The sequence below is a fragment of the Copidosoma floridanum genome, unplaced genomic scaffold, assembly GCF_036245765.1.
Source record: "Copidosoma floridanum isolate Cflo_tuat_1 unplaced genomic scaffold, Cflo_Japanese_pri ptg000026l, whole genome shotgun sequence".
Classification (NCBI taxonomy): Eukaryota; Metazoa; Arthropoda; class Insecta; order Hymenoptera; family Encyrtidae; genus Copidosoma; species Copidosoma floridanum.
In genome coordinates this window covers 817098-839438 of record NW_028321903.1, presented here as the reverse complement: position 1 = coordinate 839438, position 22341 = coordinate 817098, and the positions used below count along the sequence as shown (strand labels likewise).

At 31.0% G+C, this 22341-nt stretch overlaps 1 protein-coding gene across 1 annotated transcript in view; it reads left to right on the top strand.

Moving 5' to 3' along the window:
- centrocortin (cerebellar degeneration-related protein 2-like) overlaps positions 1-22341 on the top strand; it is a 397006-nt gene that overhangs the window by 256888 nt on the left and 117777 nt on the right. Inside the window, exon 5 of the mRNA XM_089595595.1 lies at positions 2070-2311. Coding sequence (XP_089451721.1) covers positions 2070-2311 — 242 coding nt within the window. The remainder of the gene's footprint in view (positions 1-2069; positions 2312-22341) is intronic.

The following is a 22341-nucleotide window of genomic DNA, read 5'->3' as shown; positions in this document are numbered from 1 at the left end:
GACAGCCTCCACTGGACAAGTATCACTAACCAATCTCCCCATCTAAGATCACCAAAACAACTGAATCTGCAACTGAAAAAGGTGCTTTAGACACCAACGTCTTCGACGTTATACCGGGAGACATTGGGAAAGAGCACTACAACTAGCCCCAAAGCTTCGGACTTTGTAATTTTTCTCCCAATCAGTCTGGGTCTTCAACAGTAAGCCAGAGAAGATCACCCTGAGGTATCCAGGCAGTCACAATTGCTGTTAACTGCAGATAAGAAAGAGTTAACTTAAAAAGCTCACCGGTCTTTTTTAGGGCCATCGGACGTCGAACTACCTTGCCGAAAAATATATTAGAACTTAACAAAGTTGATAGAAAACACACTTTAGGGGTCACACAAATTTTAAGCATGCCAAAAGTCGCAAGAGGGTTAATCGGAAGAAAAACTTCAAGTGTATCTAATAAATACAATTTTACTTAGGCGTCAAGAAACTGACGCAGAAAATTTATCGAGATTGAAACAGCAGCGTCAAAATCGACAACTAAGGAGTCCATTACGTGAGAGATCAGCTTTTCATTGTACCCTCACAGCAATTTCTGAAATCTTTAAAGATCTGACTTCAGATTTTTTAATGAGCAGAAAATGTATTTGTGTTTTTGTGGCAATAAAAATGTAGGGTTAAAGGTCCAGGACTTTGTTAATCTGGTAATAAAGTTGTGAGATATGAGAAAAAAATTTTTTTTTTAATATAAATTTTTTGGGGGTTTAAAATCTTAACAGCTTTAAAAAATAGCCGTTTTTGTGAATTACACGGGAGAAACTGTAAATCAACGGCTTCTTATAGCTACCGATTATTTTATGGCATAAAGAACGCACGGTACTTTTCAGCATAATAATTTTTTTGAATTTTTACACCTCATTATTTAACCAAATAAACTATATGGACTCCGAAAAAATTTGTTTTTAATAAGAAGATTTTTGTTCTGAGATGTATCCAGAATATGTGTGAAATTTCTAACTGAAAATGTTTTACATTACATGTCAACACACTACGGTGTTTTATTTAGTAAGTCTCGGACGAAGCTGAGACGGGGGGCTGCTAGTAACAAATATTTCTAGCGCGATTGATATCAGAAAAAAAAAATCGAAATACATTATATTTTAAATAAAGAAATATTCATATTAAGAAATGTATTATTTTTTAATTATCATTACAAAGATAAACACAATTTAATCGACATTTTGTATCCTATGAAAGTAACAAAAACTGTATTTGTAAATGTAAACAAATTTTATTAGAAGTCGTTGGAATAACGCTGTTAGTTTAAAAAGAATCTTGTTAAAACATTCTAGAGCAAGAATACTATGTTTCTCAATTTTTTTTACGTAACATGTTATTAATTAGTTGCATTATAAAATTTAATTGAGTAATTGTATCAGAAAATTTCGGATGCATTTATGCATCATCGTGGTCTTGTAAATTATAATAAGATAGTTTTAAAATTTTTTAGCTGTACAAGGACTTATTATTCAATTTCGTAATAATATTGTTACAAGGTATTTTAAAAAGCATTTAATCATAATTCATACTAATAGTTAGTTGGGACAATATTTGTCAAAAATACTTTACGTACGTATATAAATTTTATTGTTTTGTTAGTGTAGTAAAATAGTTTTGTTTGAATATACCGTCATTGTTATAATATTGATCCAATACTGTATAACAACTATTATGTTACATTATTTCTGGCATGTTGATGCAATGTACAGTTTTTTATAGTATTTAAATATTAGTGCACTACTAAGTAAACTTTTTTTGCTCTAAAAATTTTTATCTTACAGTAACACGTTATTATTGTTAATATTGTCTTAATATTGCGGCAACTTCAAATGCTGTGAGGATTATGTTTATTGTATGTAACGGAAATTATCATTGGTTTCTCTAATATTTTGAAAAATAAAATCAATAGTCTCTAGTCTAAAGTTTATTTTCTTAAGTGTCTAATCATATGGCAAAATAAATAAATAAATTAATATATCTTATGAATATTTATAGTTTTCACTACGCGTATGCTATTACAGGAGACTATGTCAGTGAGTTTGAGCTTTAACGCTGAGTTTGATGATCATGACGAAAAAACACTAGAGCACCAGCTGAAGGAGGCTTATAATCAGTGTCGAAATAAACAAAAAATGATTAATGAGCTTGTCGAGCAGATAACCAGTCTAGCCCAAGAAAAGCTAAAGTTACAGGACCACCTTGCAGTGCTTGAGAGTGAACTATTGAGGCTAAAGCATGATAATGCACATCTTGATCAAATTAGGTCAGTATACTGCATTTAAGTATAATGATTGATTAGAGCTATTCAATTTCCATCAAATGCTGATTAAAGGAGTTCTATCGGTTAGAAAATCAACAATGAGAAATTGATGAACATTTATTTATAAATTAATAAAGTCATGAGAATGGTACTGTCAAGATTGAACGACACGAGGGTTCTCAGGAGCCGCGTAATTAATTTTGAAATTTAGTTAATTTTTACTTGTAGGCTCATGGGTTATCGTCTTTTTAAGCGCTTCTATTGCGTTTACCTCGCTTATCATCAATTAACTTTGGATGAAAATTGTATCAATGATAAAAAAGTATCTAATGACAGTATTTAATTTTATTGAACATCTCGAGGGTACTAGGAAGAAAAGAAATTAATTAACAGGGGAGGCAAAAACTACAAAAGGTTATGTTGTCATAGGAGAGCAATAAAGACAGACGACATACCAAACTATAGAGAGTGTCACATGGACTATAGCGAGGAATTAAACTTTCTTAAAAGTTATGCAGTAGAGTAACGTATAGCAAATTCAATTTTTAAGCGTAATTATAACATTTGTATCAATCATTAAACTTTTTAAACACAGATTTGCTGTTTGCATTATTATTTGTACATTGGTACGTTAAGCGTTTAAAACTGTAAAAAGATGCAAAAGACAATAACATACCCCGTAATATATTTTAAATTATTAATAAACAGTTAAAAGCATTAATTGTAACAGATTATTTTAAAACAAAAATTTTAAGATAAGAGTCGTGTCGTAAGCTTAACACTGTAGTGTAAAAATAAGTGCATCGTTTTTTTGCTATGGTTGAAGCTTGGGCATATTAACAGGTATTTACAGCGGTGACTGACAATCAACCACAGACTATAATTAAGTCGTCATATTTTGTGAATGCCAAATGAATGACGTGTTGAGTGCTAGCCTGATTATTAACGTAATACAGCTATTATTTTTATTGTAAGAAATACTTAAAGTAGCTGAAAACGAGTGCAACTAATATGTGGCCTGTGCTAAGTAGTATCACAGCATATTATTATCTAAAGTATTCACTTTGCGAATAAAGACAAATAAAGCTTCAGTGGAATCTATTTGTAAAGTGACTGTAGCATACCTTGAAGAAACGATATAATGTTTAAAAAAAGTTATTTATGCTTACCTCGACATGGATAGAAAATGCTAATAATTAAAGTTGCTTGTATCAATATTAACTCATAAATATATTTGATTAATTTTCAATATTGGTAGATATCACAAGTCTATAAATATGAAGATCTTATTAAAGAAAATACTATAAAAATTCAGAAAAACCGTATTACAACACGTGTTTTATGTAATCATATCGAAATTTAATTTTGTTAGAAAATAATATACAATTATTAATAGTTAAAATTAAAATTTAATAGTTAAAATAATTAAATAAATCATAGTTTATATATGACTGTTTGTGTCACTGTAATTGAGTTGATAAAATTAAGACGTTACGAGATAAGAAAATGTTATGCCATGTTCAAACAGCGAATATTCTATCTATACGATTGGTAAAATCATATTGTTGTGTTGCTTAGTTGTTTAAGAATTATTGATTATCTATCAGTAATAATCTCTTTATAAACCTGCACGGTACGAGTGAAAGGGTGGAAAAGGTATTTTACCCTGTATTATTGGATTAATGTAGAGGAATAACAATACTAATTTTTCTTTAATTTGTGGGTTTAAGTGGTTGGTGGTACGATGGTGGTAGTAGAGGGCAGCAAGGGGGTTATGTGGATGCCCTAAAAGTAGTTGATGATTAATTAGATTAAAAAAAAAAAAAAAAATCTGAGAGGTTATCAGTTGCTATACGTGTATACTGGATTTGGAGGATTTTTTTCGATCTGGTTATTTTACCTATCATATAATGTATCCATATGTAGATTTAACTTAATTTTTTTAAATGAGTTATAAAAATTAAAAATATAATAATCGTAATTGGTAATCATTGCATTCAGTGCGAAAATAAGTATTTTCGTCTACAGAATTTTTTCGTCGAATAAATAACGTATGCTATTATAAAAATCTCTGCAAAATTTTAAAGGGCACACAAGTTCAGCTGTATAGTAGCCGTATACAATAAGGACAAGAGCATGCAAATAAATTCTACCTAAAAAAGTTTTTTTTTTTTTTTAAACAATCAAATAAAGCATGCTTTTCGACTGCTCATTTAATGACAAATATTATACTTTTGTGCTCAAGTAATAAATTACTTTACGATAAATGTCATAGTCATATTATTTATTTCATACTAAAGTACACTATAAGTGATAGTGATAGAAATGTTAGTTGCTATTTGTAAGAAGGACCGAATCAAAAAAGTGTGAACGATGAAGAGAGTGTTGACAACTGAAAGTAGTGGATTTTAAATTTCTTCAAAAATAAAAAATACGCCTATTTCAGAGAATATTAATATTAGCTTTTTTTTAATAATACACTAAGCAGTTTGACGTTTTCTTAACTTTTATAATAATACCGTTTATAATAGCATTGAGACAAATTTGTGTAATGTGGCTACATGGATTTTTTAGGTTATCAACAAATTTATAATTACAAATCAATATTTATCCATCTTTAATTTATTTTTACAGCACTGTTCATATTACAACGTTTTCAGAGCTACCACAATATATTCTCCATCAGTAGATTTTGTCTTATTCCAATTATGAATTTGTGGTATTTTTAAAGACCACTAAAAAGTTAGAAGAAACTCTGTCATTTAAGACAATTTGTTTTATTTAATTAAGTGTTAAAAAATGTTTTAAAAAAATGACCCAAAAACTGTTCAAGATTTGTAGTTAACCATATGGATTATCAATATTATTAACTAATTTAAAATGGCTAGTACAAATCTTAAGCAACTAATAAACACGCTTACTTTGTTATTGTACTAACAATGAATTGAACAAACAAATTTTTTTAACCCTCAACGTACAGTATACCTGTATGACGTAGTGTTTTCGATTACGGTGACTTTTGCCAACTTCGTCGTTTGTATTTCATTCGTATTATCGCTGTCTTGCTATTCCTCTCAATAGATTAATTACTGACTTTACGTTACTTAGTTATACTGAACGACAAAGATTAAGGGAAAAATTGTTCTAAACGTTGTTGCTCTTTTTTCTGCTATTTTTTGATCTCCTTTTTCTCCTCTTTCTTTTTTTACTTCTTGTCGTTCTATTAACAAGATGTAAGACTAGTATTCAATGATAATATATTATACGATCTGACGTGTTATCAAGTTTTACATGTTACATGTCCGGCTTAATTTATTTTTTCTTTGTTTTCTCTTGGCATTGTGATTGAGTTGAGTGCAAGACTGTACTTTTGTGGTTATATAGAGCAAAACATACTGAAGTGTGTACAAATTAGTCGTAGTGTAAGTAGTCCACTTTTTCGTATAAAATTGTATTTGTTAAAAACTTTTACACTGATATAATTATGTTGAATACTGTATTTTATATAATGTATTCCATATAATTATTATGAATCAAGCAGAATCTGCACGTTAAATAAGTGGGATGATTTTGAAATCTCACAACTTAGAAAAACACTTGTAGCGTACTGTTCCATTCTGAGCTGATACAGACGAATCATATTATAAGTAAAAACGCAATCCATTTGGAAAATACATGCAAGACGTATTGTGTATGTCCAGCAAGCTTATATGACAAGATGAGCTCGTAAGTTGCTTATTTGTGCACGTGTGTGTATTAGCTTCAAGGTAAATGTTCAATAATTTGCTGAGATATGGTACAGCCAACCTTTTTGTAAGAATGCACGTATGTATTGAAATCGTATTATTGGAACAAATAAATAAATCGTATTGTATGTATGAATGAAAATTTACTGACGTATTGATTGTCCACTTTTAATAACACCGATTTTAAGATTTGTAATTAACACACTATTTTGTTATTATTAAAATTGATTGTAAAATCTGTAGAAGAATTAATTTCGACATTTGTAAACTTACTGTCACACTTGTATTTGGCGTTTTTACATTGCTGATGCGAGCTTTCATCATCAGTGACCTAAAAAGCTCAAACGATTTGTCAGAAAAATGTGATTGGTACAGTTGTACTGTTATTTCCTTATATATAAATTCATAACAGAAAACATTATCGTGCAAGATTACTGTTTTGCTGTCAATGTAATCTGCAAGAACATCGCTCATTGGTTGACCTCATTTAATCAAAGGCTTTTTTAACTCCCTTTAACGCTATAAAAACTCACCATCAAGAGGAAAAATTTCTGTCTTTATGTGTGTCACCTGTCTTCTAAGGTTTGAGTCAACTCTTGACTTTTGCGACTCATAAGTACCTCATACACGTAAGGCATAACGTGTTGGCTGAGGCAACTTGAGTTCGTATCAAGAACATCAATTGTATCGGACTACGCTATGGAGAGAGGTACAGCAAAGGAGGCCCGCCAAAAGTGGTTCCAGTGATATCAGAGAAAGCAGAAATCGCAACATCCTACTGGCCACGAACTCATTCGTGTAGTTTAAGGGAACACTGAAGGTTACCGCACGAAGCGTTAGGAAACTCTGAAGCAGCAGTAACAGCAATCAATGATAGATGTAAGTTATTCGTCAGTAACATAATTAACGCTGGACCTTGTTAAAATGACCCGAGTGAATCGTATTTAAAAGAACAAATTATTATTGAATGGCCTGGCTAAAGAAAGACATGAATTAAAATTACCTGTTTTATATGAATAAAGATTATTATTCAATTAAAAAGAACAAATAAAGCTCACGAGCTAAATCCTAAGAGACCCACAAATGACACTTAAATAAAACAGTTAATACCATACTATAAACAATTCCACTCATAACATACATTAATATTATATAAATAGAAAAGTCATACCTAATATTGCAAAGAATTAGTATTTAACATTTTATATATTTTTACTTTATTTATTTATAGTTATATATCGCTTAAGAACAAAAGTAAAAAATTTGTAATGAAACAAACAGTTTTATAAGCACGCTTTATTCAGTTATTGAAAAACTAATTTAAATTTTTTTTTGTCGCGTTTATAAGCACACTTTTATTTTGATTACTTACAGTTAACGTCCAGCTAAATTTACATGCCTTTCAAAATTTCTCACAGTTGTTGAATTTTGCAGAGATTTTGTTAAGGGCATACGTTATTCAGTAGACAAAAAAATGTGTTTTCGCAATGTATGCGATGACTTTCCTATCGTATTTATTTCTGTCTTTTAAAGTAATTAATAGTTATATAGTAAAATCTAATAGGTCACATACGAAAAAAAAAAAAAAATCAATCTTTACAGTCTTATAAGTTTATCTAGCCTTTTTAACCCAATGTTATTAATTGTATGCCAGAAGGCACTCTCTGATTTCTAAATAAAAACAGGGTTGTGTGGTAACTTTTCACAATAAGTTGATCGATAAAAGATTAAATTCTACTTTGCAAGTAAAAAAATTAAAAAAATTCTTCTGACCCTGTACGCACGTATGCCAACTATTCGCCTCTTAGTTTTACTATGAATAAGAACTTTTTTTGTACAAGCGTTGGATACCTCTTTGTCTCTCTCCCTTTTGCTTCTAGATTGCTCTCTCTCTTTTTTTTTCTTGTGAATCAGACAAATATCCATGTGTTTTATCTATCTTGCCCCAAGTATAGTAGTGGGAAGAGTGCAATACTACGTCACTGGTGGAGGTGACGCCCTGTACTATAAGACGAGCTATAAGTTCGTTTTATTAGATGGTCAAAAAGGGGACACCCTCTTTGTCTTTCTTGCTTTTTGAGTAAGGAGAAACTATGAGATTTTTGTCAAATATACATCCTAAGGAGTCATGACGTCTTATTGTCATTAAGTGGTTGGATTTTTTTGGAACTATTAAGTACTTTCTCATAAAATTTTTTTACCTTCTATGTACTCATGAATTTATAATTTTGTAAGTAATAGGTAGGGAAAGGTTTTAATAAGGTAGTTTGAATTAAAATATGATGTATAAGTTTAAAAATTTTTAGTTAGAACTTAACAATATTTAGTTATTTTTAATCGATTGTATTTTATTATCCATCGTTTAATCAAAAACATGCTGACTAGTACTTAATGTTGAATGCGATAGTCTGAGTTTAAGTTGTTGACGTACGCATATAACATGCATTACCATCCTGCTTTGAGGATTTTAGAAATAAGCTCTTAATGAATCATTTTTTTATCAGGTACGCTTTGTGCATTGCATAAAATAGCTGTTTCTTTTTAAAACGTCTTAGTACATGAAATGAGGTTCTCTCGAAGCTTATTGCAAATTTATGTATGGTTAATATTACTTCATTCTCACCAGATACAAATTCTACCGTTTGTACTTATCACTCAATTTATTTTAACTATAAAGTGATGTGATAAGAAACACACACGTTTTTACATTTTCATGAAGCGAAAGTATCGCTAACACTTTTGACACATAACCAATACCGGACTTCTAAAAGCTCTGCATATCTATTACGTACCCCATCACGAGAAAGACTAACTTGAATAAATAATGATCAAGTAATTTGATATTCAGATAAGTCTCAACTTTTTTTTTCTCTTCACTAACAGTATTATATTTAAAAATATGGTCGTGTAAAATCAGACTATAGGGAGCTGTTTCTTGCGAAAAGTTATCTTTTGACTTGAACTGCAAACGCACATTGACTAGACATTTTCAAAGCTTCATTTTGTTAGAACTGGAAAGGAGTATGTGTCAAATTAAATGTTTTTTTACCAAGCATAGGTTCTGTTTCAATATCATAGAAGTGATTTTAAAAATTTATATACATACTATAGAGAAATGCAAACTTATTGTTGTTAAAACTGAGATTGCCTTAAGAAAAATACTGTGAGTTAAGAAATAATTTAACATTACTTATACCACACTCATTAAAGTGGCTAGCATTTTTCGCTTCTTGACCTTTATAATTCGTTTGAAATCCTAAAACGATGAAGTGTGATTTTTTGAGCTGATCTGATGTTTTGACAGTTTAAACATGTTTTGAAGTTTGAAAAGGAGGTACTTATACTTGTACTTATATAGCTTCCAATAACGAAAACTTATCGAAATAGGTGAGTCTTTTGCAATGGTATCGAGCAGGCAAGTTTTTCTGATGCATTTGCATAAGGCATGAGCCACTTTATGCACGTCAACGAAATTTGAGCATCCTCAAAATCATTATCAATAGCTGTTGGTATTACTTGATTAATGTCATTTCTCAAACTTGTAAAAATTAATTTATGCTTTGCGATTGCTACAACCTTACAATAACACAGGCCCACGAAAAAAAAGTCTCTGAGTTAAGCATGTGAAACATGTTTTCTTACAAACTTTTTTGTGGTTAATCCGAAATCAAAGTGAAAATAGGGGGTCTTGCTAGGAAATTTCGAGTAAATCGCTGTTTAAAAACAAAAAATTTCAGAAAATCAGTCTAAAACACCTTATCTATCATGTTTAAAAGCTTAATGTACATGGATCTTCAATATCTTGTTGTTCAGTGGACAAAAGAAACAAACTTTCAGTATTACGAGCAAACGAGTTGAAAAAAAAAATTAAGAATGCCGATGACCCCAGTGCCCAGGTTGGCTGTAGGCTTATGCCTTAATATATTTCATTCGATTTTTCGATCGTTTACGTATCTTTTTATCCTCGAAAGATCTGCGTAGGGGATTTTTCTTATGTTTCTTATTTTTCTTCTCATTCATTTTCCTTTTTAATGTCCAGAAAAAGTCAGCCATTATATAAATATGCCACCGTCCTTGATAATGTCCCTCTATCTCTTAAATATCCTGATGTAATCGTTCACCTTGCTGTTCGCTAAGATCTCATAGATTTTCTGGGAAAGAGTCCAGGTGAGGGTCGAGAAAATGTAACTTGAGATTGATAAGACATCCTAATTTTTAGAAACTCTCTATCATGTTCTTCACAATTTTTGGATACGGTACACTCTTAGTGTTTCTAAGAAAATTTTCCATGACATCTTTGAAACCAAGCCACGTTGCTTTTTCGGTAGTGGTCATAGTAGTGACAAAAGTTTCATCTCTTAATAAAGTACGGGTCTGTGGTCCATCTAATACACGTTGTTGGACATAAGCATTTGACAATTCAGGAAAGGCACGCTTGATACATTCGAAGCATTACTCTGTCTTATCTAGAGCCTTAACAAACTGTTTCATCAATCCTTATTTAATATGTAAAGGAGATAAAATAATTTTACTTGGCTCAACTTATGGCTGCTTTGTGGCATTCTTGAACCAGGCTGTAAAGAAGTTCTAGGGGTACATTCCCTTTGAACGTTATGGTTTTGTTGATCTCAGCAATCCTATTTACATAAGAAATACGGATACTTTGAAAATCCTGACTGATGACCCAGAATTTATTTATTTATTTATTTATTTATTGAAACAAGGTGTAAGAGGTACATTTCATGCATGGGGTAGCATTACATAAAAGCTGCTAAAAGTTTTCCAGAAACCTGTGTGCAGTCCTTGTTATCTTAAAAACTAAAATATATAACCCTCATTCCCCCCTCCAAAAAGAGAAAAAGAAAATTGAAACGGATATAAAATAAATATTGAAAAAATTATAAACATGTGCTCAAACTGAAATAGATAAAAATTTAACAAACTTCCAACATAACAGAGTCCGTGCCATATTCAAACTCTGCCATGCTCAACATCAATCAGAAACCCCTTCAGTTTACTCTTATAATTTAATCACATCATCCCTTTCTAATAAATTTGTACTCTGTAATTTTTTTGTATTATCACTTATCCAAGTTTTAAGTCTTTGTTTGACATGTTTCTTCTTATTTTCTAGAGTTTTCATATTGTGATTAAGTGCATTGTATATTTTCATAGCTACAATTTCAGTAGTTTTTAGCTTTAATGTTTTATTTACTTTTTGCATAGTTATTTTGTTTCTTGTCCTTATTTTGGAGTTTTTATAATTAAGTAAAATGTTTGCATATTCTTGCATAATTGTTTCTAGTAAAAAACATTCTTTTATGGATAATGGCATCTGAATACTTGTACTCTTTTTGTGTATAATTTTAAGCAGCCTATTTTGTATTCTTCGTAAAGTTGTTGTAACCTTGCCATATGCTCTCCCCCATGCAATGATACCGTAGGTAGCAACGCTATGGAAAAAAGCACAGTATAAAGTCATAAGTGAAAACGCATTCATGAAGTTTGACATTTTATACAAGATAAGAATGACATATTAAGTTTTCTTGATTACATTTTCTATATGTTTATTCCACTTAAGTCTACTATCAATAATTAAGCCTAAGTATTTACAATATTCGACTCTTCTCAGTTTGTGATCCTTAATTAGTATATTTATTTCATTAGGAACACTGTCTATGTATGAACCAAAAGTAATAAAATTAGTTTTTTTTACATTTAAAGAAAGTTCACTTAAACTGAGCCATTTGTATATAATTTCTAAGTAGGCATTTGGTTTTGATTCAACTTTTTTCCAAGACGTATCTGCACATATTAGGACTGTATCATCAGCGTATGAAGCTACGGTGCTATTCGGTAATCTATCCAACAGATCATTAATGTAGATCACAAATAAAAAAGGTCCAAGTATTGTACCTTGAGGAACACCTGTATTTACATTTAGAAATTCACTATATGAGTCATTGATTTTTACTTTTTGTTGCCTATCTGTTAAATTACTTCTTAATAATTCTTTAGCATGACCTCTAACACCATACCTTTCCAGCTTTATTAACAAAATTTTGTGGTTAACCGTGTCAAAAGCTTTAGCCAGATCGAGAAACGTGCCCACAACTTTTTGATTTTCATTTATTTTGTTTACAATGTTTTCAGTTACAAAAAAGAGAGCGTCTTTTGTACCAACATTTCTTCTGAATCCAAATTGTTTATTTGATATTAAACTATTTCTATCCAAAAAATTATATAGTTTTGAGTGTATAAGTTTTTCAAATATTTTTGCAATATTTGATATGAGAGAGATAGGTCGATAATTTGTCGGTAATGCTCAATCACCAGATTTTAATATCGGTACTACTTCAGCCCTCTTTAGAGCAACTGGCCAGATTGATTTATCTATAAAAATATTAAATATACGAGTTAACGGGCTAATAATATGTCTCGCTATACTTTTTAATACTGTGGCACTAATCCTGTCGATTCCACCTTCTTTATTTTTTAATTGCTTAATTGTTTTCACCATCTCCAGTGGTGATGTGGGATCAATAAACATTGTACTTTCATAGTAACTTGGAAGATTTATTTGTTCATTTTTTGGTTTAATAATCTGACTAGCTAAATTTTTCCCAACACCGCCAAAGTAACCGTTAAAACAATCAGCAATATCACATGGCTTGACCAGTTTTGTGTTGTTATCCATTAACCTTTCAACCTTATCTTTCTTTTCTTTTTTACTTGAAAATATTTTGCTATGTATGGATTTCCATATCTTTTTACTATCTTTGCCACACTTATTTACATTTTTTTGTTCATAACTATATTTTGCTATCTTAATGATCTTAGCAAGAATTTTTTTATACTTTTTAAAGTTTTCTTTCAATTTAACATTTTCTGTATTCGCTTTCCACGTACTATACAATTTTTCTTTAGTGTTGCATGATTTTAAGATTCCTGTAGTGATCCATAGTTTGCGTGGCCTATTTTTTTCTTTATTTTTGTTTCTTGTTGATTGCACTCTTTCTATTAATTTTTTTATTGTACTAATAAATTCATTAGTAGCCATATCAAGATCCTGCATGGATAAAAATTTGTGCCAGTGTGTTTTTGCTGCCAATTTGTTGAATTTTTTGTAGTTGATGAAATTTACCTTTGGATTGCTCAAAGAGCTGTCTATTTTAGAGTCTATGTTTACATTGAATAGTTGTTTAATTTTGTATGATGTATAATTCAAATTTGACTTGGCAAAAATATTATCAATGCATGTCCCTGCACTTGGATTATTATCATTGGGCCTGGTTATCGTTTTATACAAGGGTGTATACAGAGACTCAAGAAAATTAAATAGAAAATTTTGCCCATCATCATCTATATTGATCAAGTCAATATTAAAATCACCAAAGATGTAATGATTTCTATACTTCTTATTTTTATTTAAGTAGCTTTTAAAATTTGAAATAAGTATGTCTTTTTTATAATCATGACATCTGTACACACCTGAGATTTTTACTTTTTCATTTTCACATTTTAAAACACAGCTGATTATTTTTAGATCATCTATGAATTCACTTTCTATGTTATAGTTTAGGTCTTCTCTAACAAATATGACCACACCATCAGCTTTATTAATTTCACTATTATTATAATGCAAATCATACCCTTTTAGTTTGTAAACATCAACACAAGCGAGGTTCCATGTTTCTGTACAAACGATTACCAATGGCTTATTACTTAATCTGTCAACAAAGATTTCAAGCTTGTTTATGTTAGAGTTTAAGCTTCTTATATTGACACACAAAAAAATTTTTTTCTTGCTTTGTAATTCTTTGTTGGCAGATTTCAAGTCCACAAAATCCTTTTCATCAATAAATAAGTCCTCTTCATTTGTAAAATCCTCTGCTAACGTTAAAGTCATTATGAAGTAGAGATTGAGTAGTCAATTTCCGATCTTAGATATTGTAGTCTGGATTTATATGTCTCACAACTTGTATAATCACTTGCTACATGAATGATTCTTCTTTTAATTTTATATTTATTGTTAGCTGCTTGACAGTTACAGCATTTCTTTTGTTGCTTGTTTTGACATGTTTTATTGTCATGTTCATCTGCACAATAGATACATAGAAAATTATTATTACACTTCTTAGCACTATGACCATAACCCGCACATTTGTAGCATCTGCTCATGTTTATGTCTTCGTGTACTGTACAACATTGCCAGCCAACGTATACCTTTCCTTTTGACATTATGTAATGAAAATAGCCAGGATCCAATTCTACATAGGCATTATAAGTTGCATTATCTTGCTTATTCTTGTTATACATGTTATAACGTTCTGAATTTTGAACACCCTGTATTTCTTGTATGTATGTGACTTTTAAAGACTTATTTTTGTCTTCTGGAAAGTTGAGTTATTTTAATTTTATTTCTAGTTCGCCTTTTTCGTATTTTTTGTCTATTCCAATTATTTTTATTTTTGGCTTTTCCAAAGTTTCTGGATTAATCTTATATTCCTTTTTAAAGAAACTGTGTAGCTTATTCCTTAGCTTATCTAATTCTTCTTTGTTAGGAAATACAATCTTCACTTTCCCTTTCTTAATTTTTTTCACTGTGATTACTTGCACATTTATGTCTTCAGGATTAAGTTTTGTCTCTATGTCGCTTTTGGTTTTATCAGCTGTTTGTGTTGTTTTTGGTGTTATTATTATGGATTGGTTTGTGTTTGGATTTCTGATTTGCTTGAATTTATGTTTGCCAGAGAGAGCCTCTGCTACTTGCGCATATGTTTTATTATTCCTTAGTACTTGTATATAGTCCTCTAGTACTTTATTTTTACTCTTCATTTCTGTGTTTAACTGCACCAATAGATTTATTTTATCCTGTAATACCTGTGATTCCACATTGCTAATCTTATTTGTGTCATTCTTCTCATTTTCTTTCATTTGTTTAACTTTTTATTTTAATTAAGTGTTTTATTTTTTAAGTCTTTTTATTTCCTCTCCCAATTTGTCACTGTTGCTGTCTTCTATAGATCTTTCATTCATTAGGTTGTTGTAAGCCTCCTTATAATATTTTTTTTCTTTCAGTGATTTCCTTTAGTTCAGTATCTTTTTTTATCAATAGATTTATTATATTTTTGACATCATATTGGTCTTTTTCAATTGTGCTTAAATAGCATGTGTTTAATTTTGAGGTTACTTCCACATTACACTGGCATATTCCAAATACACCACCAAGTCCGTCAAACTTTTTCCTTTCAGCACAACTAACATAAAAAAGTGATCTACACTGGACACATACTCAGATTCTAGCCTCCGGTTTTTCCTTACAACATTCAAAACTACTTGGCGTTGGAATTTTCGCATCGTCTACGTCCGGCGCCATCTTCGCCACAAAAAAAAAGTCATTGATAAAATTTTTTAATCCTCACAAATAAACCATTTGTGCTCTATATAGTTAGGTTTTCTCAATACCATTTTTGTGTTTGTATATTGATATTTTTCTTGGAAACACTAAGAGTGTAGAAAATCCAAAAATTGTGAAGAACATGATAAAAAGTCTCCGAAAATTAGGATGTCTTATGAAACTCAAATGATTGACTTCTGCTGAACATTAAAAAAGAAAATGAATGAGAAAAAAAATAAAAAACGTAAGAAAAATTTCCTATGCAGATCTTTTGAGGATAGAAGGATACGTAAACGATCGAAAAATTGAATAAAATATATTAAGGCATAAGCCTACAGCCAACCTGGGCATGGGGGTCATCGGATTTCTTAATTTCTTTTTTGCTCGTAATACTGGAAGTTTTCTTTTTTTTTGTACACTAAAAAACAAGATATTAATGATCCATGCACATTAAGCATTAAAACATGATACATAAGATATTTTGGAGTAATTTTCTAAAACTTTCTGACTTTAAACAGCGGTTTACTCAAAGTTTCCCTGCGAAACCCCCTATTCTTACTTTAGTTTTGGATTAAGCACAAAAAATTTGTAAGAAAACATATTTCACATGCCTAATTCAGGAACATTTTTTTTTGTTGGCCCGTGTAATCTTTAACAAGACAAATATCATGCTTGAAAGTACAGAAACGTCAATAGAACCTGCATTAATCAGTCCGCTTATCTTCGCAGTTTCTAATTAGCCTGCGTTTTGTAGAATAAACTTTGAGTGGAGTAGTGTTGTATCTAACCCTTAATAAATTTTCGTAGGCAAACAACTTGAAACTTATACATTATAATGTCGTTAAGATCGTAGTGTTTTTCTTAAATCAAATGACAGTGAGAATTTTTAACTGATGCAGCTCATGCAACTATAGCAATATTGGTTAATGTGAGCTGCTCACTAATGTGTAAAGTACTGTACAACGGCAAGTAGTAGGTAAACTATAAGGATTCTAATCCAGTAAGGATTTGGCTCAGTCAACAAGGCTTGTCTTCCCTCGATAATGATCTTTTTCGTTACGACACATTTTTGTTTTTAAATAAATAGTAAAAAAACTCACTGATTACGAATTTTGACATCCACAGTTTGAGTTGGTAAGGCAATATTTTTTAATTTAAAAGTTTCTGGAAAAATGACTTTTTTTACATTTTGCAGAAAATCTCTTTTCCACTACGTTTTTTGCTATGTATGCCTTACAGATTTTTTATTCCCCATATAATAATCTACGATATGACAATGGATTAAAGTTGCTACTTTTTTTTGTTTATTAATAAATTGCGTTTTAAGTTGAAAAAGTTATTTTTTTCACATTAAACATCTCAAACACATAATTTTTCACGGACTTAAAATTTTCAGAATATATTCCAATCACTAATACAAGTAAGTGATTCAAATTTCAATACAATCGGTTTTGAATTTTTTAATTAATTGATGATCAGCATTTTTGGAAAAGCTTAGCAGCATAATACGCTAAATTTTCTGGTATCATATAATTAAGATCAAACCTAGCTTAAAAATTCAAAAAACTGTTCAAATTTAATATTCCGTTAAAATATAAAAAAAAAACTTTAAAAAAAAGAATTTATTTCTGCACAGATTAAAGGCTAATATTTTTTTACGAAGTTAAAAAAAATTTTTGCACTAGGACTTTCCAAAGCCCAAAAAAACTTTTTTTTCTGAAAACTCGTGGCAGCGTATTTTACGCTGTTGATTCTTGAAATTTGGTGAGGTTTAAGTTAAGTAGTTGTATTTTAATAAAAAAAAGTGTTTTAGTTCCATATTGCTATTTTTAGTATGAAAAAACAAACGTCAAGTTTATTGTGCGGTAAGCGAGCGAACCAACAGGCATACAGCGGTGGAGTAGGGGGAGAGACCAGCGGTCGGGTATGGCTCCGCTGCTGAACCAAACTTGCACGCTCAAAATCAGATACGCTTATCAAACCTCATGTATCCTACCTTTCATACCACCTATGGAAAGCTTTTTAGAATGGATTTTTGGTAACTTGACGAGATATACACGAAAATGTAATTTACTTTTTTTAACAACAAAGATAAGGCAGTTGCGTAAATATCGATCGTATTATGTACATTGACACATTGATACCGTTGTTTTGTTGTAGAAATAAAAGTTTTTAATCCCTCTGCTGGTTTTTGTAAATAAATGTCTGGCGTTAGGATAGCTGTTAAACATAACAATAGTTTCTCAGGTATATTAGATTTTTACTTATTTTATATACGTCAGATAACGAAATAAATAATAATAATAATAAATCAGATATTACGGAAAGTAAATCTAATGTCTCAATTCTTTAAGATTTTGAAAGCAGCGTTGTTTCGTAAGTTAATGTTAAGTTACGGTGAGCATAATATTAAATTACTCTTATTTTAAGTATAAATCAAAGATCCCTTTCATATAACAGATGTTTTTGTGTAAATGTCTTATCCATTTTCCAAATCAACGGTATTCATGTTTTAAGCCAGGTATCAATGTATTTAATGCGATCGATATTTACGCAACTGCCTTATCTTTGTCGTTAAAAAAAAATAAATTACATATTCGTGTATATCTTGTCAAGCTACCCAAAATCCATTCCAAAAAGCTTTCCATAGGTGGTATGAAAGATAGGATACATGAAGTTTGATAAGCGTGTCTGATTTTGAGTTCAGTTCGGCAGCGGAGCCATATCCGACCGCTGGTTTCTCCCCCCCCCCCACTTCAACGCTGTATGCCTGTCAGTGCGCTCGCTTACCGCACGGTAAACTTGATGTTTGTTTTTTCATACTAAAATTAGGAATGTGGAACTAAAATACTTTTTTTTTGTCAAAATACAACTACTTAACTTAAGCCTCACCAAGTTTTAAGAATCAACAACGTAAAATACGCTGCCACGAATTTTCAGAAAAAAAAAAGTTTTTTCGGCTTAGGAAGGTTCTAGAGTAAAACTTTTTTTTAAACTTCGTAAAAAAATATCAGCTTTTAATCTGTGCAGAAGAAAATCCTTAATATTTACAATTTAAAAAGTTATGTGGTTTTTTATGTTTGTCGTAAAACAGTATGGTCAAAGAAATCGTTACAAAATTGGTAAAATTTAAGTTTTTTTTCTTAATTTTAACGGCATTCTTTGCTTGGACTTAGTTAAGAGCACATCGGAAGCAGCAGAAACATAGAGATTCACTACGCATGTACAGATTCGAGGACGATCTCCATGGCTTTCTTACTCCACTTATCCTTTAGGCGACCCTTCCGGTTGGACGATTTGTCGATGAATTAGCTCTCTGCCGCTTGCAGCCTTCTTGTATAGAGGATCTGGTAATCCTCATTTTTTTTACTTGGATTCTTTGCTTGAAGTTAGTCAAGGGCGCATCAGCAGCCGCAGGCACACCAAACTTCATTACGCATGGAACAAAATGATCTCCATCTCACTTTTTCTTCTGAAGACCCTTTCAGTTGGACGACTTATTGATAAATGAACTTTCTGCGGCTTGCAGCCTCGTTACATAAAAGTTTTAAACCAACCTTATTTTTCTTACTCGGATGCGCATGCGCATACTACTTTCATTTTAGTCATACGAGGATACAAGGCAGCGCTGAGAATAGGAACAGTCATTTTTATCTCCAAACGAGTTAGGAGCACATTACCAGTAGCAAAGACAACGAGCTTCACAAAGCTTATGCAGAGGGCCTCTACGGTTTTCTATCTTTAACTGGACAAGGATACAGGGCAGTTTTGAGCTCAGAGCAGTCATTCTTCGTGGTGATGAATTTTAATATTAAAATTTTTTTGCCCTCACTTAAATTTGAACCTCAATCTCTAGAATGATAATCATGTACGTTACTGACTGCGCTATCGAAGAGTTAGTGCGTATCTTAACCTGTAACAGTTCATACAGTTCAGGCACTTAATGCAAAAATATAACGTGTACCAAAATTACCAGGCACCATTTTGTTGATAAGATAACTCAGTTACAATACGGGAACGCTTTAAAAGGTAGCCATATTCTTGATAGAATGTAACTATACATGGAGTCAATACTTAGTACGCTTTTTCAGCCCAAGGGCGCAGCTGTCTGAACTGTGCCTTCACTTATATATCAAGAAGATGTACTATCGCCAGTGGGTATGACACAACATGTCTTTAAAAAACTGAAAGATTACGTTAAAATTATCTGACATGGTTTTAAAGTTAACTAAAATATAGCTAAAAAAAGGACCTAAAAATCTCCTCAAGATGACTTAAAATCAAGTTAAATATATTTTTACTGCTGTTTATACCCGTAAGGTAGTTCAACTAAATGTTTTACGTCCTTTATCAATTTAATTTTGCAGCACGCTTGATAAGAGCCCCAACCAAACACTCTTACCTGTGAAGTGCAACGGTTAAATCTTACTCTTTTTAAAATAAGCGTAACTAAAAAAAAAACGGAACGATCCAACTAGAAGAGTTCATCTGACCTCCGTAGGTACTTAGCCTGGCCAGCTTTGGTTTCCAGCGCTGGGACGACTGAGAATGTCATGCGGCCCTGAAGATGTTTTTGGCTGGCATCTCATAAAACTGCGATAATCGGTGCACTAGCTCATGGTGTAGCTTTTATATTAAAAACTGTAAGTACAAATCAGGATGATAAACAAAAGCTGCGACAAAGCCAAATATACAGTAAAATTATGCAAGCTATGACATTTGAAAAAGTTCTCAAATTTCAACCATATAAAACTTGAGTAGGCGTTTACTTAAAAAATAAAATAAATGAAATAAAAATTGTTGATCAAGCTCCAACCAACATTGATTCACTTAAATATTCTAAAAAAAACTCCCAATTTTCATGGTGTATTAATGCGAACCAACAAACTTTCAAATTAATCACGATATCGTGAAACTGCTTTTATTAATCTTGACGATAAGAATGGACCTAGAACTCATTGGGTAGCGTATTAAAAATGTGGTTATAATGTTATTTACTTTGACAGCTTTAAAGATCTAAGGCCACTTATAGATTTTATGCTGTACTTGTGTGCTGATAAAGTTAAGTATAACTATCAAAAATATCAAGACTTTAATTCGTTAATTCTTTCAATTGTGGTCATTCACTCTTCAGTAGTTATGGAAGAAACATTGACATTTAGTCTGTCTGGTACTTCTTCTGTATAGAACTGTAGTATTTTTCGCCTATCGAATTATCTCCAAAACATTACAACATTCTTTGCTTAGTAGAACTCATTACATTTAATTCGATTCGATTAAACGTAACAATATCGATATACTAAAGAATCAGTGTGCATGGTTGTATGATACGTATGCTAATTTTCAAAATTTATAATTTAGTGAAGATCATGCCTTGCTGTTGAAAACAATCCTCTTCAAATGGTACGCACTTCTCGTTCACCATTAATAGCTCGAAGCAAGATGAGTTGCTGAAAAAAAACTGATGTTAAGTAGTAGTTGAGATAGATGGTGATAGTGGTGGTAAAACTAAAAAATCCCATGTATAGCTCTCTTCACATTATTCTTCTTTCAACCGTTATCAAAAAAGGTCACAGCAGTAGCAGCAGCAGCATCCAGAGTAGAGAAGACGAAGAGAACAAGCCAAGACAATAAGAGTGAAAAAAATTTGAGAAGAGACACAAAGAGAAGCAACCGTCGCAGACAAAATCTGAAGTTAAATCTTAATATATACATAAAAAATTGTGGCATTTTTCGAAGAAACTATCCATACATCGCACAAGCCGACCATTAGCAAAATTTACCATCTACGTGTAGAATTAAAAACTTATAACTAAGGCTGATGCATAACTCTCTTAACGTCATTAATCTATCAACTGTCATGGAACAAGGCTATAATTTAGACAAAAAAGAGTACGATAGAAAATATAAAGAGTGTTAAAGATTCATTGACAGGTATGTGAAGTGGACTGAACCAAAAAAGAAAAAAGAATCAGAAAGAAGTAATGAAAAATAGTGATGCATAAGGGAGGAGAACGTCAAGTATCAGAAAATATTATAGTGAAAAAGAGTTATCCATACGTTTTGAGCACTTTCAATGAATCGATTAGACAGTAAATATGCAAGGCTTTAAACAGCCTTTCGACAATTAGGTTATCGAAGAATTAACTATACTACCTCTTTATTATGATGGTAAACCTATAATGTTTCTTTGAAGTGCTATTTTCATGGCAACAATTTTCAGTCTAATACATAACAAAAAACTTATAGTTATGACGGGGTTTCCATGGTATGTCGTAGCATAAAATATAAAATATATAATTATCGTTGTGCGTACTATAAAATGCAGCATTTTTATTGTAACTAAGTATTGACGTATAGTTTTTAAAATATATATAATATAAAAATTAACTTTTATAGAATTTGTAAAAGTTAAAGTTTCAATCTAAGCTTCACTGTGAATACTGATAATATTTTTGACGCAAAAAGTTAGAGCAAGAGTTATTAATCAATGTTTTATAAACTTAGTTCATTTAAAATTTCACGAACTTATACAGTTAAAGGGTTAATAAGGGGCAAATGCCCTCAATTTTATTTATAATTTTTTTTTTTTTAATCTTGTTAAGACGTTTATTAATATAAAAAAAAATCGAAAAAACAGTTAACCCAAAGATTTTGTTTGGGTCCTTAGAACCTAAAAAACCTTTTTTTTTGCGTTTATTTTTTATCTTGGCGTTTGATAAATAAAAAAATCTAAAAAAATTCAATACTTAAGAAAATATTATGACTCTTATGTGAAAATTTTTTAAACGTCATCTAGGTTCATCATAATCTTCAGAAAAATTATTTTGGCCTTAAAACGCATTTTTAAGCATGCTGCCATTTGAAAACGGCCAACATCATTTTAC